The sequence below is a fragment of the Corvus hawaiiensis genome, chromosome 8 (assembly GCF_020740725.1).
Source record: "Corvus hawaiiensis isolate bCorHaw1 chromosome 8, bCorHaw1.pri.cur, whole genome shotgun sequence".
Classification (NCBI taxonomy): domain Eukaryota; kingdom Metazoa; phylum Chordata; class Aves; order Passeriformes; family Corvidae; genus Corvus; species Corvus hawaiiensis.
In genome coordinates this window covers 18,681,300-18,696,544 of record NC_063220.1, presented here as the reverse complement: position 1 = coordinate 18,696,544, position 15,245 = coordinate 18,681,300, and the positions used below count along the sequence as shown (strand labels likewise).

At 37.7% G+C, this 15,245-nt stretch overlaps 2 protein-coding genes across 12 annotated transcripts in view; one reads left to right on the top strand and one right to left on the bottom strand.

The window, feature by feature from the left end:
• MAPK8 (mitogen-activated protein kinase 8) overlaps positions 1–15,245 on the top strand; it is a 182,527-nt gene that overhangs the window by 59,652 nt on the left and 107,630 nt on the right. The window lies entirely within an intron of this gene.
• The window catches only part of FRMPD2 (FERM and PDZ domain containing 2), a 71,614-nt gene that overhangs the window by 2,532 nt on the left and 53,837 nt on the right, over positions 1–15,245 (bottom strand). For 7 of the 11 annotated variants that reach the window (XM_048311885.1, XM_048311884.1, XM_048311886.1 and 4 more), the window contains 12 exons: positions 13,917–14,003; positions 13,433–13,497; positions 11,864–12,025; positions 11,208–11,376; positions 9,854–9,930; positions 7,737–7,795; positions 7,082–7,197; positions 5,025–5,173; positions 3,232–3,322; positions 2,383–2,717; positions 699–914; positions 368–430 (listed from right to left, as the gene is read on the bottom strand). In XM_048311885.1, coding sequence (XP_048167842.1) covers positions 368–430; positions 699–914; positions 2,383–2,717; positions 3,232–3,322; positions 5,025–5,173; positions 7,082–7,197; positions 7,737–7,795; positions 9,854–9,930; positions 11,208–11,376; positions 11,864–12,025; positions 13,433–13,497; positions 13,917–14,003 — 1,589 coding nt within the window. Of the gene's footprint in view, positions 1–367; positions 431–698; positions 915–2,382; positions 2,718–3,231; positions 3,323–5,024; positions 5,174–7,081; positions 7,198–7,736; positions 7,796–9,853; positions 9,931–11,207; positions 11,377–11,863; positions 12,026–13,432; positions 13,498–13,916; positions 14,004–15,245 lie in introns of those variants that run through there. The other 4 variants (XM_048311887.1, XM_048311893.1, XM_048311894.1 and 1 more) reach the window with 4 other exon arrangements.

Genomic DNA, 15,245 nt, shown 5'->3' with positions numbered 1-15,245 from the left:
TACCTGGTGATGATAATTCAGCAATAGCAAGAATTCAACCGAAGGCTGTAAGTTTGCAGGGTAGGGTTTATAGTATATCACTGGTTCTGTGATACTTGCTTTTCTTCTTGCTTTAGAAAAGGAAAGGGGGGGTGCGGGGGGGTCTGGTACCTGTCCTATATTGCTGCTTTGCTTTTATTCACTTATTTAGTAAGGAACGGGCTTTCATATTTAAAACCAAACACCACTTGCTTGGAAGGCTGTTACTTTCCTCAAATGAGAGCACTAAAATTATATTTTAAGCGCCAGATTTATCAAAGCAGTGGAGCAGTACCACTAGTTCAGGCTTTTAAAAAAATAACAATCTAGTTGCATATTTAGAACTTACCTTAGTTTGGATCATGCCAAAACGCTGATCTCGCAAATCTCTCACTATTTGCTTGATGTTGAACTATCAGAAGAGAACAGTTTTTATTTGGTTGACATGCAAGTTATAAAGAAAGATTTAAGCATATTTAGATGGGGAAGCTGTGGCAGTTCTTTTAGAAATAGTATATTTGTAGTTCTTATCTTTGTTGTTTAAAACAATGAAAGCTGGGTTTATTCCATTTTGTTCGGGTGAATTCTTATAGTAATTATTCTGTTCTAAGATGCCCCCACCACATTGTTGACATCCACGCCAGTCTGTGATACTTAACAATGTTCTGTTTGATACTTACACATAAATCTTTTTCTATATAGCTGAGAAGAATTTCAACACACAGCAAAACTCCACTTCTTCCAATGCCAGTGCTGCAGTGAGCAACAATTGGTCCTGTCCTGTGAGCTTTTCTCATGTAACAAATAAATTTTACAAGCTGCTCAGCCAGTTTTGGAATATTGTGGTCTGGCCAAGTGGTAAATTGCAAATGACTTATAATGCGCTTTTCTTCTGTCTGGAAGAGAGACACCAGAAAGGTTAAAAATGATCCGTCCTAAAACCAATTTTCAGGGAATTCCACTAAAAATTTTCCTTCAGCCTCATTCTTAAAATTGTTTGTTTACAATTCTTTAGCTTTTCATACTTGACTCCATTCAGGTTTCTTTAGGTTTCAAGAAACGCACTCAGAAGACGCAGGCATAGGAAATTTACTTCATATGACTTTGACAAGACACTGAAGTTAATCTGTTGCCTTGAAAGAATGTGTTTATCTTATTTGTTGGTTAGAAAGAAAAAAACAAAAATGTTTGTTAAATTAGAACGTTGCATTGCTGTTTGCTAAAACTGTTTTTGTAGCTGAACCAAGCCTTACTAATAGAAGAATAGTAATATGAGAGCCACAACAGTAAAATTGTAAATGGCTATCAGATATGAAAGAATAACTTGTGATTAAATAATCAATATGCAAATCAACTTAAAATGCTTACAAGAATAAATGAAATGTAGATAAAATAAAGAGTAATATTAATTGAATTGCCCTGGATCAACATTTCTTGTTGCCAGCTCACAAAGCCACGTTAAAATCTGAATGCTAACTATCTGGATTTTTACTATCAGAAGAATTTGAACATAAGTATGGATTTCTGCTGAAGTAGACCTGTGGCTTTCTGTGGTAGTTTGCTACTAGTTCAGTACAAACACAGCAAAGTTAACATGTTCATTGAAGCAATAACATATGGTGTTCTATCTTGCCATTTTGATAGTCTTTTGGGAAGACTCATATCAAATGCTTTACAATGCTTCACACTCAGTGACATAAGGTGAATTTCTTCAAATAGAGAAATTGTTATCTTGATGGAAAAGGCACCAAGTTTAGTCTGGCACAGGTTTTTTAATTATGCCACTAAATAATATGTCCTGAAGAAATTTTTGCAAAGCTTTACTTAATATTGAAACAAGACTGATGGACTTATACCTACCCTGTTTTCTATGTTCTTCCACCTGGATTCTGTATTTATTAAGTTCCCAAAAAATCGCTGCTAGATTGGTAGTTTCATGTGTGTTTGTGTCTTTTCATGAACAAAAAAGTATCATTTGTTCTAAATTCTAGGATGAAAGCCACCTTTTCCCCCTGTTTCCATCCAACCACCATTACAGACTATGAATCCATTCTGGCGTGGATGTGGTTTGATGAGAACAGTAAGTTATTCTGCAAAACACAGAACACACCTGTTCTGTGACTATTAGAGGTCTCGTTTTTGGAAGTTCTTCTCCAAATATAGGTAATATTGGATTCATTGCTTGTACAATGAGCAAAAAAGAAGCATCTCATTAACCCTAATTTCAAGCCTGTTATTCAGATTTTTACATCCTTAAAAAGTATGGAGCACACGTTATGGAAGAAGCAAACAATACTACTTGTATCTACTCACGTAAACTACATAATTGATTCCATCATTTATGAAAATATTAAGTCAACTTACCTGCTTGTTGATCATTTGTATTTTTCTAATTATGAAGTACTCCAGAATCTGGTAACTGTGTAGCTTGAGATAGAAATTAGCCAGGTCTTTACAGTCATGGGGAGGTTCAGGCCAGTATTGATGGCATTTCACTTGCCCTAGCTCCACTTCTTTTGTCATCATGGCAATTACATCCGATTCACTCTCCCAGACCATTTGCCAGAAATCAGCCATAGTGGATGGCAGAGGCCCTTGGGTTATAATATAAAAATGTTCCTCTTCTCCAACATTCATTCTAATGTAACTTGCATTAATGTAGCCATTCTTTTCTCCCAGAGGAACTCGTGTCTTATCATCTGTACAGAAACAGAAAGATGCTATTTCAGCTGTGGATCTGAAAGAGTTCTACCATCTCAGGATATAGGAAATGTCAGTCTCTCCAGAAAAGTATGCCTCTGGATTCTGGAATATATTTGACTAGTAGCACTAATATTAATCACTGCCAGTAGGAATTCCCACGGATATATTGTATGGTTCATTGCAGCTTTATTTCTCTTAAGGTACTTGTGTAACACTGTGAAAAGCCTTCTAATTACCACAGAATTGTTTTGCAGTGTTCCAAAGTAGTGTACCCAATGCTGCTTTTCATGTATTGCATAGGAACACTGTTACTGGATATTGGTGTTATAAATCAGGAAAACCTCTAAGAATATTTGTACTGCATACTGATATATAGAGGTGCTACAAATTTTTGCGTGTGTTGTCCTGCTGCTGCATTTTAGAAAGACATCAGGGGTCCAGAAAGTTTTCTCCTGTTTCTCTGATGACTTTGTTCACCAAATGTATGTTCTCATTTCTGTGCACACTTACATGGAAGGATATCTCGGTATCTGTTTTTATTCTGGTTTTCTGGTGCTTTGCCAGTTCTGCAGTCATCTGTTGGTTTCACATGTTCTAAAGCCTAGTTCAAAAAGAAATAGTCAATCCATGTTGTTCACATCCTCAACAGACAACTGTTATAGTGTCAGTGTGAGCAAACTGTATATGACCCAATACTGGGAAATAGACCTATTACAGAAGAGAATCATACATTATTCTCAAAAATCCTAGGCAAGGAATTAAAGTTGCTTTGTATTTTCTTCAGCCTGCATAATATTTCTGAAGTTTTCAAGTGATATTTCCAACCCTCATCCTCAGACCCTGTCAACACAAGACCCTGTTGTATGTTGCTGTATTATAGGTGTTTGAAATACTGTCTTGGCCAAATATTGGCATTTATGATTGATAATACACTGACTAAAGCACTAACTATTGCACTATTAACAGTGCAATAATGACAGTGAATACTTTTCAGTGATGGAGAAAGTGATGAATATAGGGAGCAGCCCCAGTGATATTAAGTGCAAATCATACAGCCATTAAGTACTTCACAGCAGATTTAGGGGAATGGAATGCAGTGTAGTCAGAAGCAGGAATGTGCAAGTTCATTTCATTTACAGTTTTGGGTTATCTTGACATTTTTTTATTCTTCTACCTATTTGCTATGCATTGCACAATGCTCAGCCATCACATTCTGCCACTATACATTTATATGAACCGAAGTACCTGTGACAGTTCTTGAACACTTTAATCAGTTACTACAGCTTTTACTCAGATAAAATATCCACTGGCTTTGGTAACTGGCACTTTGCTTATTAGATCTTTATGCTTTCTGTGCAGCTGTGTGACTCAACTCCTAGTAAGGTATACCTACATCAGTAATGCAATGGAATGAATGAAAATTAATACATGCCCTTGAGCCTTCAGGGAAAGTCAGCAAATCGTATACACTTGAGCCTGTGGGATTTTGTACCCAGAAAGTCAGAGATATAAAGGCAAGTGGAAGAAACTGATAACATTGCAATTACTATTGAAAAGTGGCAGCAATCCATTTCACTGGTAACAAGCATGTCCTTTAAAGGAAAATCCAGTACTATGTTGAAGAATTATGAAATAATCTGGTTTTTGGGAATTTGATGATAACTGCATACTCTATTTATGTTCTGAAACAAGAGATTTTATAAGCCTTCCTAATGTTACTTTTTTTCATGATTTATGTGCAATCAGATGTTTTCATTATCTATGTACATTACATTTTTTTTTGTAATTTCACTAAGTCCCTGTCCTTAACAGCATCTTGTGGCAATGAGTTCTATGAGTAATGGGAGCATTGTTTGGAACATTTTTGTTTCAACTGTTTCTACACCAGTGAATCCCTAGCAGCATGGATTTCCTGCTTAGGTGCAGCCCCTAGGATAGCTCTTAGGCAGATGTTCAGCAAAGCTAAGGGGGTAATAGGAAGAAGTCAGTCTAGGAAAAAGTGATTCCTAATCTGCATTTTGAATTTGACATTATTTGTTTTCATTCTACATATGCAATATGGGCAATATCTTTGAACTGGGAATGGTATGAGGCTGACATGCGTGGAAAGAGAGAGATCCAAATGCTGTACTATCACCCAAACAGCAGAGTAGAAACCCCATTTTGGCAGGAATAATTGTCAGTGAAAAAGGATTCAGTAAAGATATACAAGTTGAACTCCCATCCAGTATCCAGAAGGCTATTAAAAGTCACTTTCTTAGCTGTGCTGAATTGTTAGTTCTTAAAAAGTAATCACACTTTACCATAAACTCCTTTAGCACCTCTTGATTCTCAATCTGCAGCTGAAGGCCTTGAATAAGACCTGTTATGCCCGTCCTTGGATCTACTCCGCTCTGTGATGGTTTCAAGTTAATTAACTGAGTCAGTTCATCTCCAGAAGCAAAGGTTCTGTCTATGTATCAACAACAACAAAAAAAAGCAAACAAAATAACCAAAACACAACAATAAAAAACCAAGAAGCTTGTAATTACTATTGTTCATAGTGCAAAATCTTGGCTTTAAAAACTAGGGAGCTGCAGTATGTATATATATTTTGCTGCTTGTATTGTGGAAGTGAAATGTCAGAAAATGGAAGAAAATATTTTCATCTTACTTATGTTCACAGCAGAAAGAAGAATAAGTCAGCATCATGGATACAACCAGCACCACATTTCATGTTATTTGGAAGCAGATCCAACTATTGCAAGTTATTGCCTCACAGAGTTTCTAAATACAGTCTGTTCTAAATAAACTGTTCTTGCAGAATTGTAGACTTTAATGCTAGTTTATACTGGTATAGGAGGCTCTGGCCACATCTTCACAGGGAATCATCTTCATGTTTCCAGCACTTCCGTGACAATGAGTATTGCCACACCCCACTGCTAGGAGTAGCTACGGCAAATTCTTCCTTCCTAAAGTAAGCAAATGTATTTTTCTTTTCATCTTACCTCACACTCCCCTTCAAGAACAAGATATGAACTATCTTTGATGCACCAAAGGCAGGATTCAGTTTTACTACTTAGCTCATCCTGAAATATGTGTTCTGATCCAGTACTTGACAGATTAAGAAAATGGATAAACATTGCATCTCCAGAAATATCACTACTCTGCTGGAGAAACTGAAAAACTTTTGTTCCCATGTTAAATAAAAACAGTAGCTTGTTATGTAAAAAATAATGGTTTGAGGCAGAGGAATTACGGAATTTGGGTTTTTTAGTCATAGGCTACTCTTTGCAAAGGATACCATGCCAGCTGTCTGAAAGAAAAGCTCATTATATGTTCCACAGCCTTGTTGCAGGGTGAAGACAAGAAGCAATGCTCTGCTTTCCTCTTGTAAGATATCATTGCTGCTCTTAACTAATTTCTGTTACAATAGAGTTGTGCTTCCTGTGTTTTTGTCTGGGCTACAACTTGCCCTTGCCTTGCCTGAGCTTCTAAGACACTTTCTGTTTACATTCCATTCTCTAACCCGCAAAGAGGCTCCTATTATCTACTTGAGAGTGCCAGTGAAGACAGATCCCCACTCCAGACAGAGCACACTCTTTCCCATACACCTCTCCTTTCAGATCAAGTGGAATTAAAAAACCCCAAACTCTGAGCAGGTAGTAGATGGTAGATGGGTTATCATTTTCTGTTTGCTGGCCAGCAAGGCTTGGTAATGTGAGGGAGATAACCGTGTTTTATTTCTGATAAGAGCCATCAGCAATTCATTGGTTCCACAGGGTGAGAAGAAGCAGGGAGAGAGAGCCACCTGCACTTCACAGAATCTGTGAGATACTGCAGCATCCTCAGTATGATTCCTTTCACAAATTATTCTCATTTGGAGCAGAAGGAGCATACTTTTCATAAAGGAACAATTAGGCAGATTCTTTTTGTAAACTCTTCTGGTGTCAGAGGGGCTTTGGCACCTGAGCTGTGAAAGTGCTTCAGTACATGCTTAAGCACATCATTTCTAGAGGTTTTAATGAAATTGTCATGGGGGGTGAAATTCAGTGATTCTGGGAACAAAGTCTTGAGAGAGAATTTGACCCTTCATTCTGCATTTTAAGTGTTTAATTTACTTTTTTTTGGGAAGTTGTATGGGAACAGAAAGACAGAGAGGAGAGACCTCCGGATGTATGTCTCCTTTTAGAGGTACAAAGGTTTGGATGGCCTTCCTGTGCATCAGTGGTAAAGACTGTGCCTTGAGTACCCTGGTCTTTGAGACTGAAAGAGCAAATCCTTAGCTTGTATACAAGGGACTAGTGTCATCCTCAATGTACATATATGGAGGTGCTGGGCTATACTGTTGAAGAAACAAGACAGATCTTTTCATGATTACTTCTAGGTAGAACAGGAATCCTGTGGGGCACAACATCATCTTCATTATTCCAGCTGCCTGACTCAGACTGTTGATTTTCTCTTCTGCAGCTTTCACATTCTGCACATTTCTGTGACCTGTAAAACAATGTTAGTTGAAGTGGCAGAAGCTTTGATAATCTGAACCATACCAAGATTTTGTGTTTAATCTATTTTTGATCACTTTTAACTTTCTTGAGCAACTACTTTCAAGAATTAATCTGAACTCTGAGGGTCATAAGTTCAAGGAGTTGTAGTAGCATTTTGTCTGGAGTATTGTTTGCAAATATAGCTACTGAAAAATACTGTTATCGGTATGCGATTGCTGTTGGGTTTTTTCAGAGATAAGAACATACTCTGAATAAAAAGATGCTCAAAAGGACTGGAAGTAAGGTTTCTCACAGCTAGAAAAAATTTTTCATGTATGACATTTTTAGCCCTTACACCTGGAAGCTTCAGTTCTCCTGTCTTAGTACTTGTGTGGAAGCGGTTTAGCAGCTCTTCCTGCAGGTGGAGCTGCATTCCAATAGACCCGTGCTTCTGTTATTTGCGTACCATATTAGGACAGAGCTGAAAATACAAGAATAAATTATCCATACTATTTATTTTAATAGTTTTACTTCATTCGAAAGACTTACCTGTCTGAAATGTTACTCTTCTGGCCTCGCAGAGGAGATTCGTCTGTATTTTCTGGATCCTGCAGGTTTCAGATAAGAAAAGTCAGTACGCAGAAACATCAAGAACATAGTTACTTTCATCAACACTCTTTCTTATTTCTGACAGAAATGTGTCCTTCACTCAAGAAGGAAAGGGAAAATAGAATAGTTCCCACTTTCAGAAGAAAGTGTGTATTGCAGTATCTAGTCAGAGTAAAAAGCCTTATCAGCTGCATTTGTAAATTTCTGAACAATAGAACAATACAGTCTAGAGACACCTCTACATCTCAGCATGCACGACTGAACTTTGAGAAGTTTTTTATATCCTCTCTGATCTCAGAAAGAAAATGCAATCACAGGAATCATGAGTCACACTTTTCCCCTCCCACTTCTTGGCAGCAGGAAGATCCAGTGTCTGGGATGGAACTGTTGGTAATAATTTCCTTTTTTTATCTTAGACACAATGATGCCAATGGTAGAAGCAGGGTGCAGCTGCTCCGCTGAAGAAGCACTCAACTAACAGAGAAGGCAGACCCTTGATGACCCTCCATATGCAATAGAAGCAATAGTATTGGTGGCTGTTTTTCCATCCTAGAGAATAATAACTAGGTTCTGCATTTAAGTAATGATGCAGGATCTGCTGCTAGCATGTGGAAGTACCTTCTTCTCAGCTGTAACACTTGATAGATAATTATTTAAATTTTAGTTCAAATTGGTGTTTCTTCTTTCACTGCTTAATATTTCGGATGCACCCAGAAAACACCCTGGCATACTACACAGTATGAACTACTGAATGCCCCAGAGAACCCTAATGGTAGCTCCCACTTATACCTTATTTTCTTACTTTTGTACATGTATTTCCCCATTAGAATAGGGACATTTATAGCTGCTGATTTAAGCATAAATTCATCTACCCAGTTTCTGCACCTACTGGTTACATAGATCAGAGACTGCTATATTGATTTAGGTTTTCGATTTACAAAGAAAATGTGTTTTACTGCTTCACTTTTACTCTTTTTTTTAGTAGCTTGTCATTTTCAAAGTCTACATCTCTGGAGTAGATGGCAGCTGTGCTCTATAAAGTAAAGCAGAAATAGTTTCTATTCATAGGAGACAACTAAAGGCAAGCTGGAAATAATGAAGAAGAGAGAGGTTAATGGAACCAATTCAGGAAAAACACTAAGCATGTGCTTAAATTTAGGCTTGTGCTGTGCTCAACTAGATAGACTTAACCACATTGCTTAAAACTAAATATTTGCTTTAATACCTCGCTAACTCAGGGATCTGATAGGTAACCTGTAACCTTACTACTATCTCTTACTTCTCATTGGTATTATTTGTTGGGTGTACTTCTTTGTCAGATCATAGATACAACCTTATTTTGATTACATTTCACCAGTCTCTAAAAGTAGTTCCAACACCCATTTCAGCAGAATACTTAAACTTCTACAAACAAATTCCTCTTCAAGGTTTTCTCAGCTTATTCATGTCAAGGATTCTTACAATTTTTCTTTTTCTAGTTCGATTATATTACTTGAATCAGGGTTTGGATTTTTTATGCGTTTTCTGGAAGATAAGAAGACTTAAATTTCTCACATTTTCTGAGGCGTTTTACCGTTTTAAACTTAGAAATAATAGATGCTATGAAATTTAATGTGGAATGTCTTGCAGAACTTACTAGGATTCAAAAACATAACCATGTTTGAAGAAATTTAGATGCATTTGAATTATGAATATTAGTGGAGACAGTTGAATAGAAATCTTTTAATGTATATGGTTCAGAAATACTGAAAGAATGGTAAAATTAATAAATTATTCATTTCAGTATTATAAAGACTCTGAACAATGCATATGCATATGCAACCTTTCTTCCCTCCACTCTTTTAGCATATGTATTAGACTTATCATATACTCTTATCTCAGTGGAATCCTGACTCACTCAAATGTCAGCAGCTCCAGTCATTGCAGCACACTTCCCTTACATTAAACTTTTTTTCATTAAGAAGGTGTGGTTCTTGCCCACATTGCAGCAAACCCATGTTGTAAACAAACATATGAGTACATTGCCTGATAACATCTGAAAACTTCTCTGATTTTACCTTGTTGCACATTTGGTCGTAGCCTTCTTCCTTGAAACTGTAAACAGGCTGAGCTTGCAGGCTTTCCTCACCACTTGCTGAATACCAGAGAACAAAACCAAAATCAAATGCATGAAAATACAGGTCCATTTCTTCTCTGCTGCTTACACCAAAGGACTTTGACCTCAGATGAGGCACTGAGATACAGTGTCTTAAACTGGCATAGAATCTCCCTTTCGTGAATGCTCTCGGAGGGTTAATACAGGACAAATGCCATATGTCACCACTGAAGAAGCCAGCATAATTCAGACTGCCAGAAGATACACTGAAATAAAGCCCTGTATCAACAGCAGCTATAAAAAAACCTGAAACAATTTAAATCTTCCCTCCCTAACCTAGCTCATTCTTTCACAGTGCTAAGGGGCAAGTACCATAGATTAACTTTGCTGCCAGTACTTCTATAATACCATTGTATTTTGCAGGAAAACAGTTTAAAATTCCCAGGAACTATGTAATTCACCCATGTCATGTAAGAATAAAATGGCAATGGCTGTGTCTTCTTGGCTAAGAAAACTTGAAACAAAGCATCCAATTTGTAACCAGCAGGCCAGAAGGAGGAATTCTATACCCTTCCCACTTAAGTTTCTCCACATTTTAGGAAATGTTTCAGTATTCAAAGAAATAGAAAGCTGAGGACTATAACTCCATAATCCATTGGTAATATTATATCCTTGCTTCCACTCCCATCTTTTATTATTATTTAATTTTTAAGTACTTAGGAGAGCAGAGCATAGAGCACAAAGTTCTTCCATAGTATCAGTCATCTCTCTAAGTGCTACCCTATGCAAGATGGGTGTGCTCTCAAATGAATAACAATAGACCTGGGAGCAGAGGCTTCTGGATTTGAACATGAACAAGCACAGAAGAGAGAGGATCTGTCTGCCAGACAGAACAGGAGGCGTAGTGCTTCCAGGAGATAAGTAGGAGTGATGGGATGTGAAGTTTGTGGGAGAAGTATTTTAGCAACTGAGTCAAAAATGGGCTGTGATTCCATCAGTGAGTTGTATAAAATGGGGTAAAATCAGACCAACATTCTTGACTTAAAAACTTAAGCTGAGTTAAAGCATCTTTGAGGGTCTTACAGTTTTGTTCCTAGACTGTTCCTAGACTTAAAAATCACACTTGGGCATGCCTTCCCTGTGGTCCTATGTCTGGAGGAGTTTAGCCAGAGCTGCAAGTCAGGGTGAAGAATGTGTTTGCACCTACAGCTATGAAACAGGACTAACTCTAAAATTGACTTGACTAATACCAAAGTTGAATTCAGGCAACGCATAATCCCACTTCTGTCATATGGTGAGGGGATGTAGCTGCTTACCAGGCTCTGCTTTTGTGTTGGGGGTGGCAGCTCTGTTGCTCTGGTTGCCTGAATAAGCCCAATGCAAAGCCACACTTCGGCAGACAGTGAGTTGAACAGTGCCTTGAGCCTTGCGCAGTAAATCTGTAACTGTTTGGCGTGGCAGACCAGACACAAAAGTCTCATTCACCTGAAAAATACAATGATGTGTATTTCCAGATTCCTGTAACACAAAGCCTTTTTCTAATCACATGTCCTAGGACTGAGCAATCTTTATATAACTTCTTTGAACTTCACGTGTCCTCAATTTCCTAACTTGCTTGATCCTGCATCTCTATGTCTTTATACCATGATTGCCAGTAGGACCACAAAAGTATAGTCTGAGATAGTAAGTGGGCATTCCCCCATTCTTCAGAGAGAAGATGAAGGAGAGATGGAAGTAAATGAAAACCAGAAAATCAAACAATTTTGAAACTGGTGGAGGGAGAAACAAAACAATTTGAGGTAACAAACAGGACAACCCTCTGACCACCAGGAGCCAAGGGACACCACCTTCTACATGTTACTGTGCAAAGCAGCATCAGATGTCAAATCTGCACCACCTTTATATTGAACAGATGCTCATTATAGAGTAACTAGAGAAAATGTAGGCCAAAGCAATGAAGAACAAACATTACCTTAAGCAGGATGTCACCAACTTGAAGTCTCCCATCTAGATCTGCACTGCTGTCCGGGCTGATGGCTTTTATTAAGATAGCCCTGCCATTTTTTCCACCTACCAGTGCAAATCCTAGGCTTCCATTTTCTGCTTTTTCCAGCTCAATCTTAATAATGAAATCCTACAATAGACAAGGATGCAGTCTAAAGTGGAGTTTATTCAGGGCTGTATTTTGTTTGCATTTTTATTACCAAAGATTCCCATTATGCTTCACAGTCCTCACTGTCTGATGGAGATTATGGGATATATCCTACTCTTGAATAGATCTATGGAGCTTCCAGGGATCAACATAACAGCTGCATGTATGCATCAGGATGAAAATAGTACATACTTATTTTCATACTCTTTTTAGTAAGTGCTGCTGGGGAAAATAACACCTTAAAAGCAAAGAAAGGTGTACTTCTGTAATCCTTTTATAATGTTTCAAATGAATCACCTTAATTGACAAATAAGGCATTATTATCTCCAGCATGACAGTAATGCCGTACATAGTTCATTCTCTTATTTTTCTATAATTTAAATCTTGTAATCCCAACATTCCCATTTCTTTTGCTTTGGCACTTCATTTGCTTTGAAAATCAGCTGCTTTTTTAGGGTCAAGTACTATGTCAGAAATAGCAGCAAGCTAGAAATGCTTATGACTTGCAGCATGACTAGTTCCAATGCCACAAATATCAGCCTTGGAAATTATTTTTGCAAGTTGAACAGATAAACTATCATGGATTAAATCATGCAGAAGAAGCACTAATAGTGATGACATAATCAAAAGTGAGAAAGTTGTTCCAATTTTTTTTGCCAGGTTGGAGGTCTAATTTTAACAAGAGACAGCTTTATTTTTGCAATCCACAATCAAGAGAAAACTAGTTAATCTATCCACATGAAATATCAGTCCTAATTTGGATAATTTCAATTAACCTTTCCATGTGTTTTCACCAACAGAAGTGATGTTTGCACTTGTAAGAATTTTCAAGCACTGTATGCTGAGCATGGAAATAACTTTTTTCTCCTGAGAACAATTCCTGTGTATTTAGGAATTCATAATTTAATAATAAATAATTTTTAAAATGTATTACTCTTGCCAAATTCAAAACATATTGGTCTATGTCAGTGCTACATAATACTCCAAAGATTTGGGGTAATTTTACTCTCTTTTCAAATGTCCATCTGAAAATTGCAGAATGAAACATATTAATCTCAGTTTTCAAAGACTGTTGTGGAAAATGTTTCACAATTGCACATATTTTCCCCAGAATCCCATGCTGTGACATTCTGTGTCTTTTTCCTGTGCTATTTTCTTTCTAAGCATTGAAAAGTATTAACAGAAGAGTCTGTCCCCAGGAAGTGCTCAGTGCATTCTACTCTGTGAATGCTGAAGCAATTCAACCCTTACAGGATACTCTCCAAATGCATTATATTCACATTTTCAAAGAGAGGAAAAAAATACATTAAATACTGTTATTGAAAAAATCTCACTCCATATAGCTCACTTCACTTGATGAACCACCTCACACCTCAGAGTGTCACTTACTTTACATTCTGGAGAATTGGGGGTGTTCTGCTGAGCATCACAGTTTGTTTCCTCCAAATGTTTCTCTGAGAAAAAGCAACAACAATTTTTAGATAGTTGTCCTGGTAAAATATTCTATAGTATAACACTCAAAATCTTATTCAGGGACATAATAAAACATTTTATATTTTATATGTGAAATAAAAAATAAATCCTATGGATTTATGTGGCCTAAAACTCCTAAAATGTGAGCTGCACTGTGACTTTTTACCTCTCTGTGAGCAGGTTCCAAAACAAGCTTTAAAAACTGTGTGCTGCAGCATAAGAGACACCAGATGGACAACAGTAATCTATAAATGTTCTCTGAAACTCTGAGGGAGGCAGGTTTTTTTATGAAGAGTTAATCTTTCCCAGGCAATGCCCTTATCACCTATAGACTTATTTCCTTTCAAAGAGAAGGCACAAAATTTTACAATTCCTAATTGAAAAATGCAAAATTCCTTACCATGTTGATGCAGCAGATGCTGTTCCTGGGAGTTCAGGTTTTCATTTGACAAAGAAATATTGGCTTTCTCTGTTTCAGCTGGTGGCCCTAAAAATACACACATGTTTGTTCTGACAGGCCTCCTGCTAAACTTCATGTACACATGGAATGTAATCTCTGTGCTTATATTATTAAACAAAGCATCAATATCCAATATCGATACTATATGAAACAGTGCGAGACCACTGCATGATTAAGTTTGCCAATTTGCATAGAGATATAAACATTTCAGTCATGAATTGCAGAGATATTGCATCTCAGCCATTGCTATTTCAAAAATTGTAACAACAATCAGAGATCAGACTGAGTCATTCTAGGCATGTGGCAATGATCAGGCAGATGAAGGAACACTCCCACCTCTACCCAGCCCCCCCCAGTTTTGTGCTTTTGCTTTATCATATTTTGGTGATCGTAGCTGTCTTCCACGAAGTACTCTTAATGTGTGAATTACAGAAAATAATGAATGTCCTGTACTTTAAAAAAAGCTACCTGTTGTAATTGCAATTTTGGTATGTGTTCTTGTAACTAAGAGAGCCTATAAAAATGAAGGCTTGCTTTCTTAATAACAAATTATTACAAATTTATCTATAAATCTATCTGTGATTAAAGCAAATGGAACACCAAATACAAAATTACTATAGGTTTTTAGAAGTACCTGTAATGGGGAAGAATCATAGAATCATAGAATGGTTTGGGTTGGAAAGGACCTTAAAGATCATCTGGTTCCCACCCTCTGCCATGAGCAAGGACACCTTTCACTAGACCAGGTTGCTCAGAGCCCCATCCAGCCGGGACCTGAAGATTTTCAGGGATGAGGTGTCCACAACTTCTCTGGGAAACTTGTTCCAGTGTCCCACCACCTTCACAGTAAAGAATTTCTCCCTACTATCTAATCTAAACCTGCCCTCTTTCAGTTTGATGCCATTCCCCCTTGTCCTATCGCTACGTGCCTTTGTCAAAAGTCCCTCTCCAGTACCACTTTAGGTACTGGAAATTGCTTTAAGGTCTCCTTGGAGTCTTCTCTTCTCTTGTCCAGGCTGAACAGCTCCAACACTCCCAGACTGTCTTCATAGGAGAGGTGCTTCAGCCCTCTGGGCATCTTTATGGCCTCCTCTTTAAATTGCTTCCACAGGTCCACGTGCTGGTTATACTGGGGACCCCAGAGCTGGATGCAGCACTCCAGGTGGGTCTCACAGAGTAGTGGGGCAGAATCCCCTCCCTCAGCCTGCTGGCCACACTGCTTTTGGTGCATCCAAGGATGTGATTTCTGGGCTGTGATTGCACATTGCT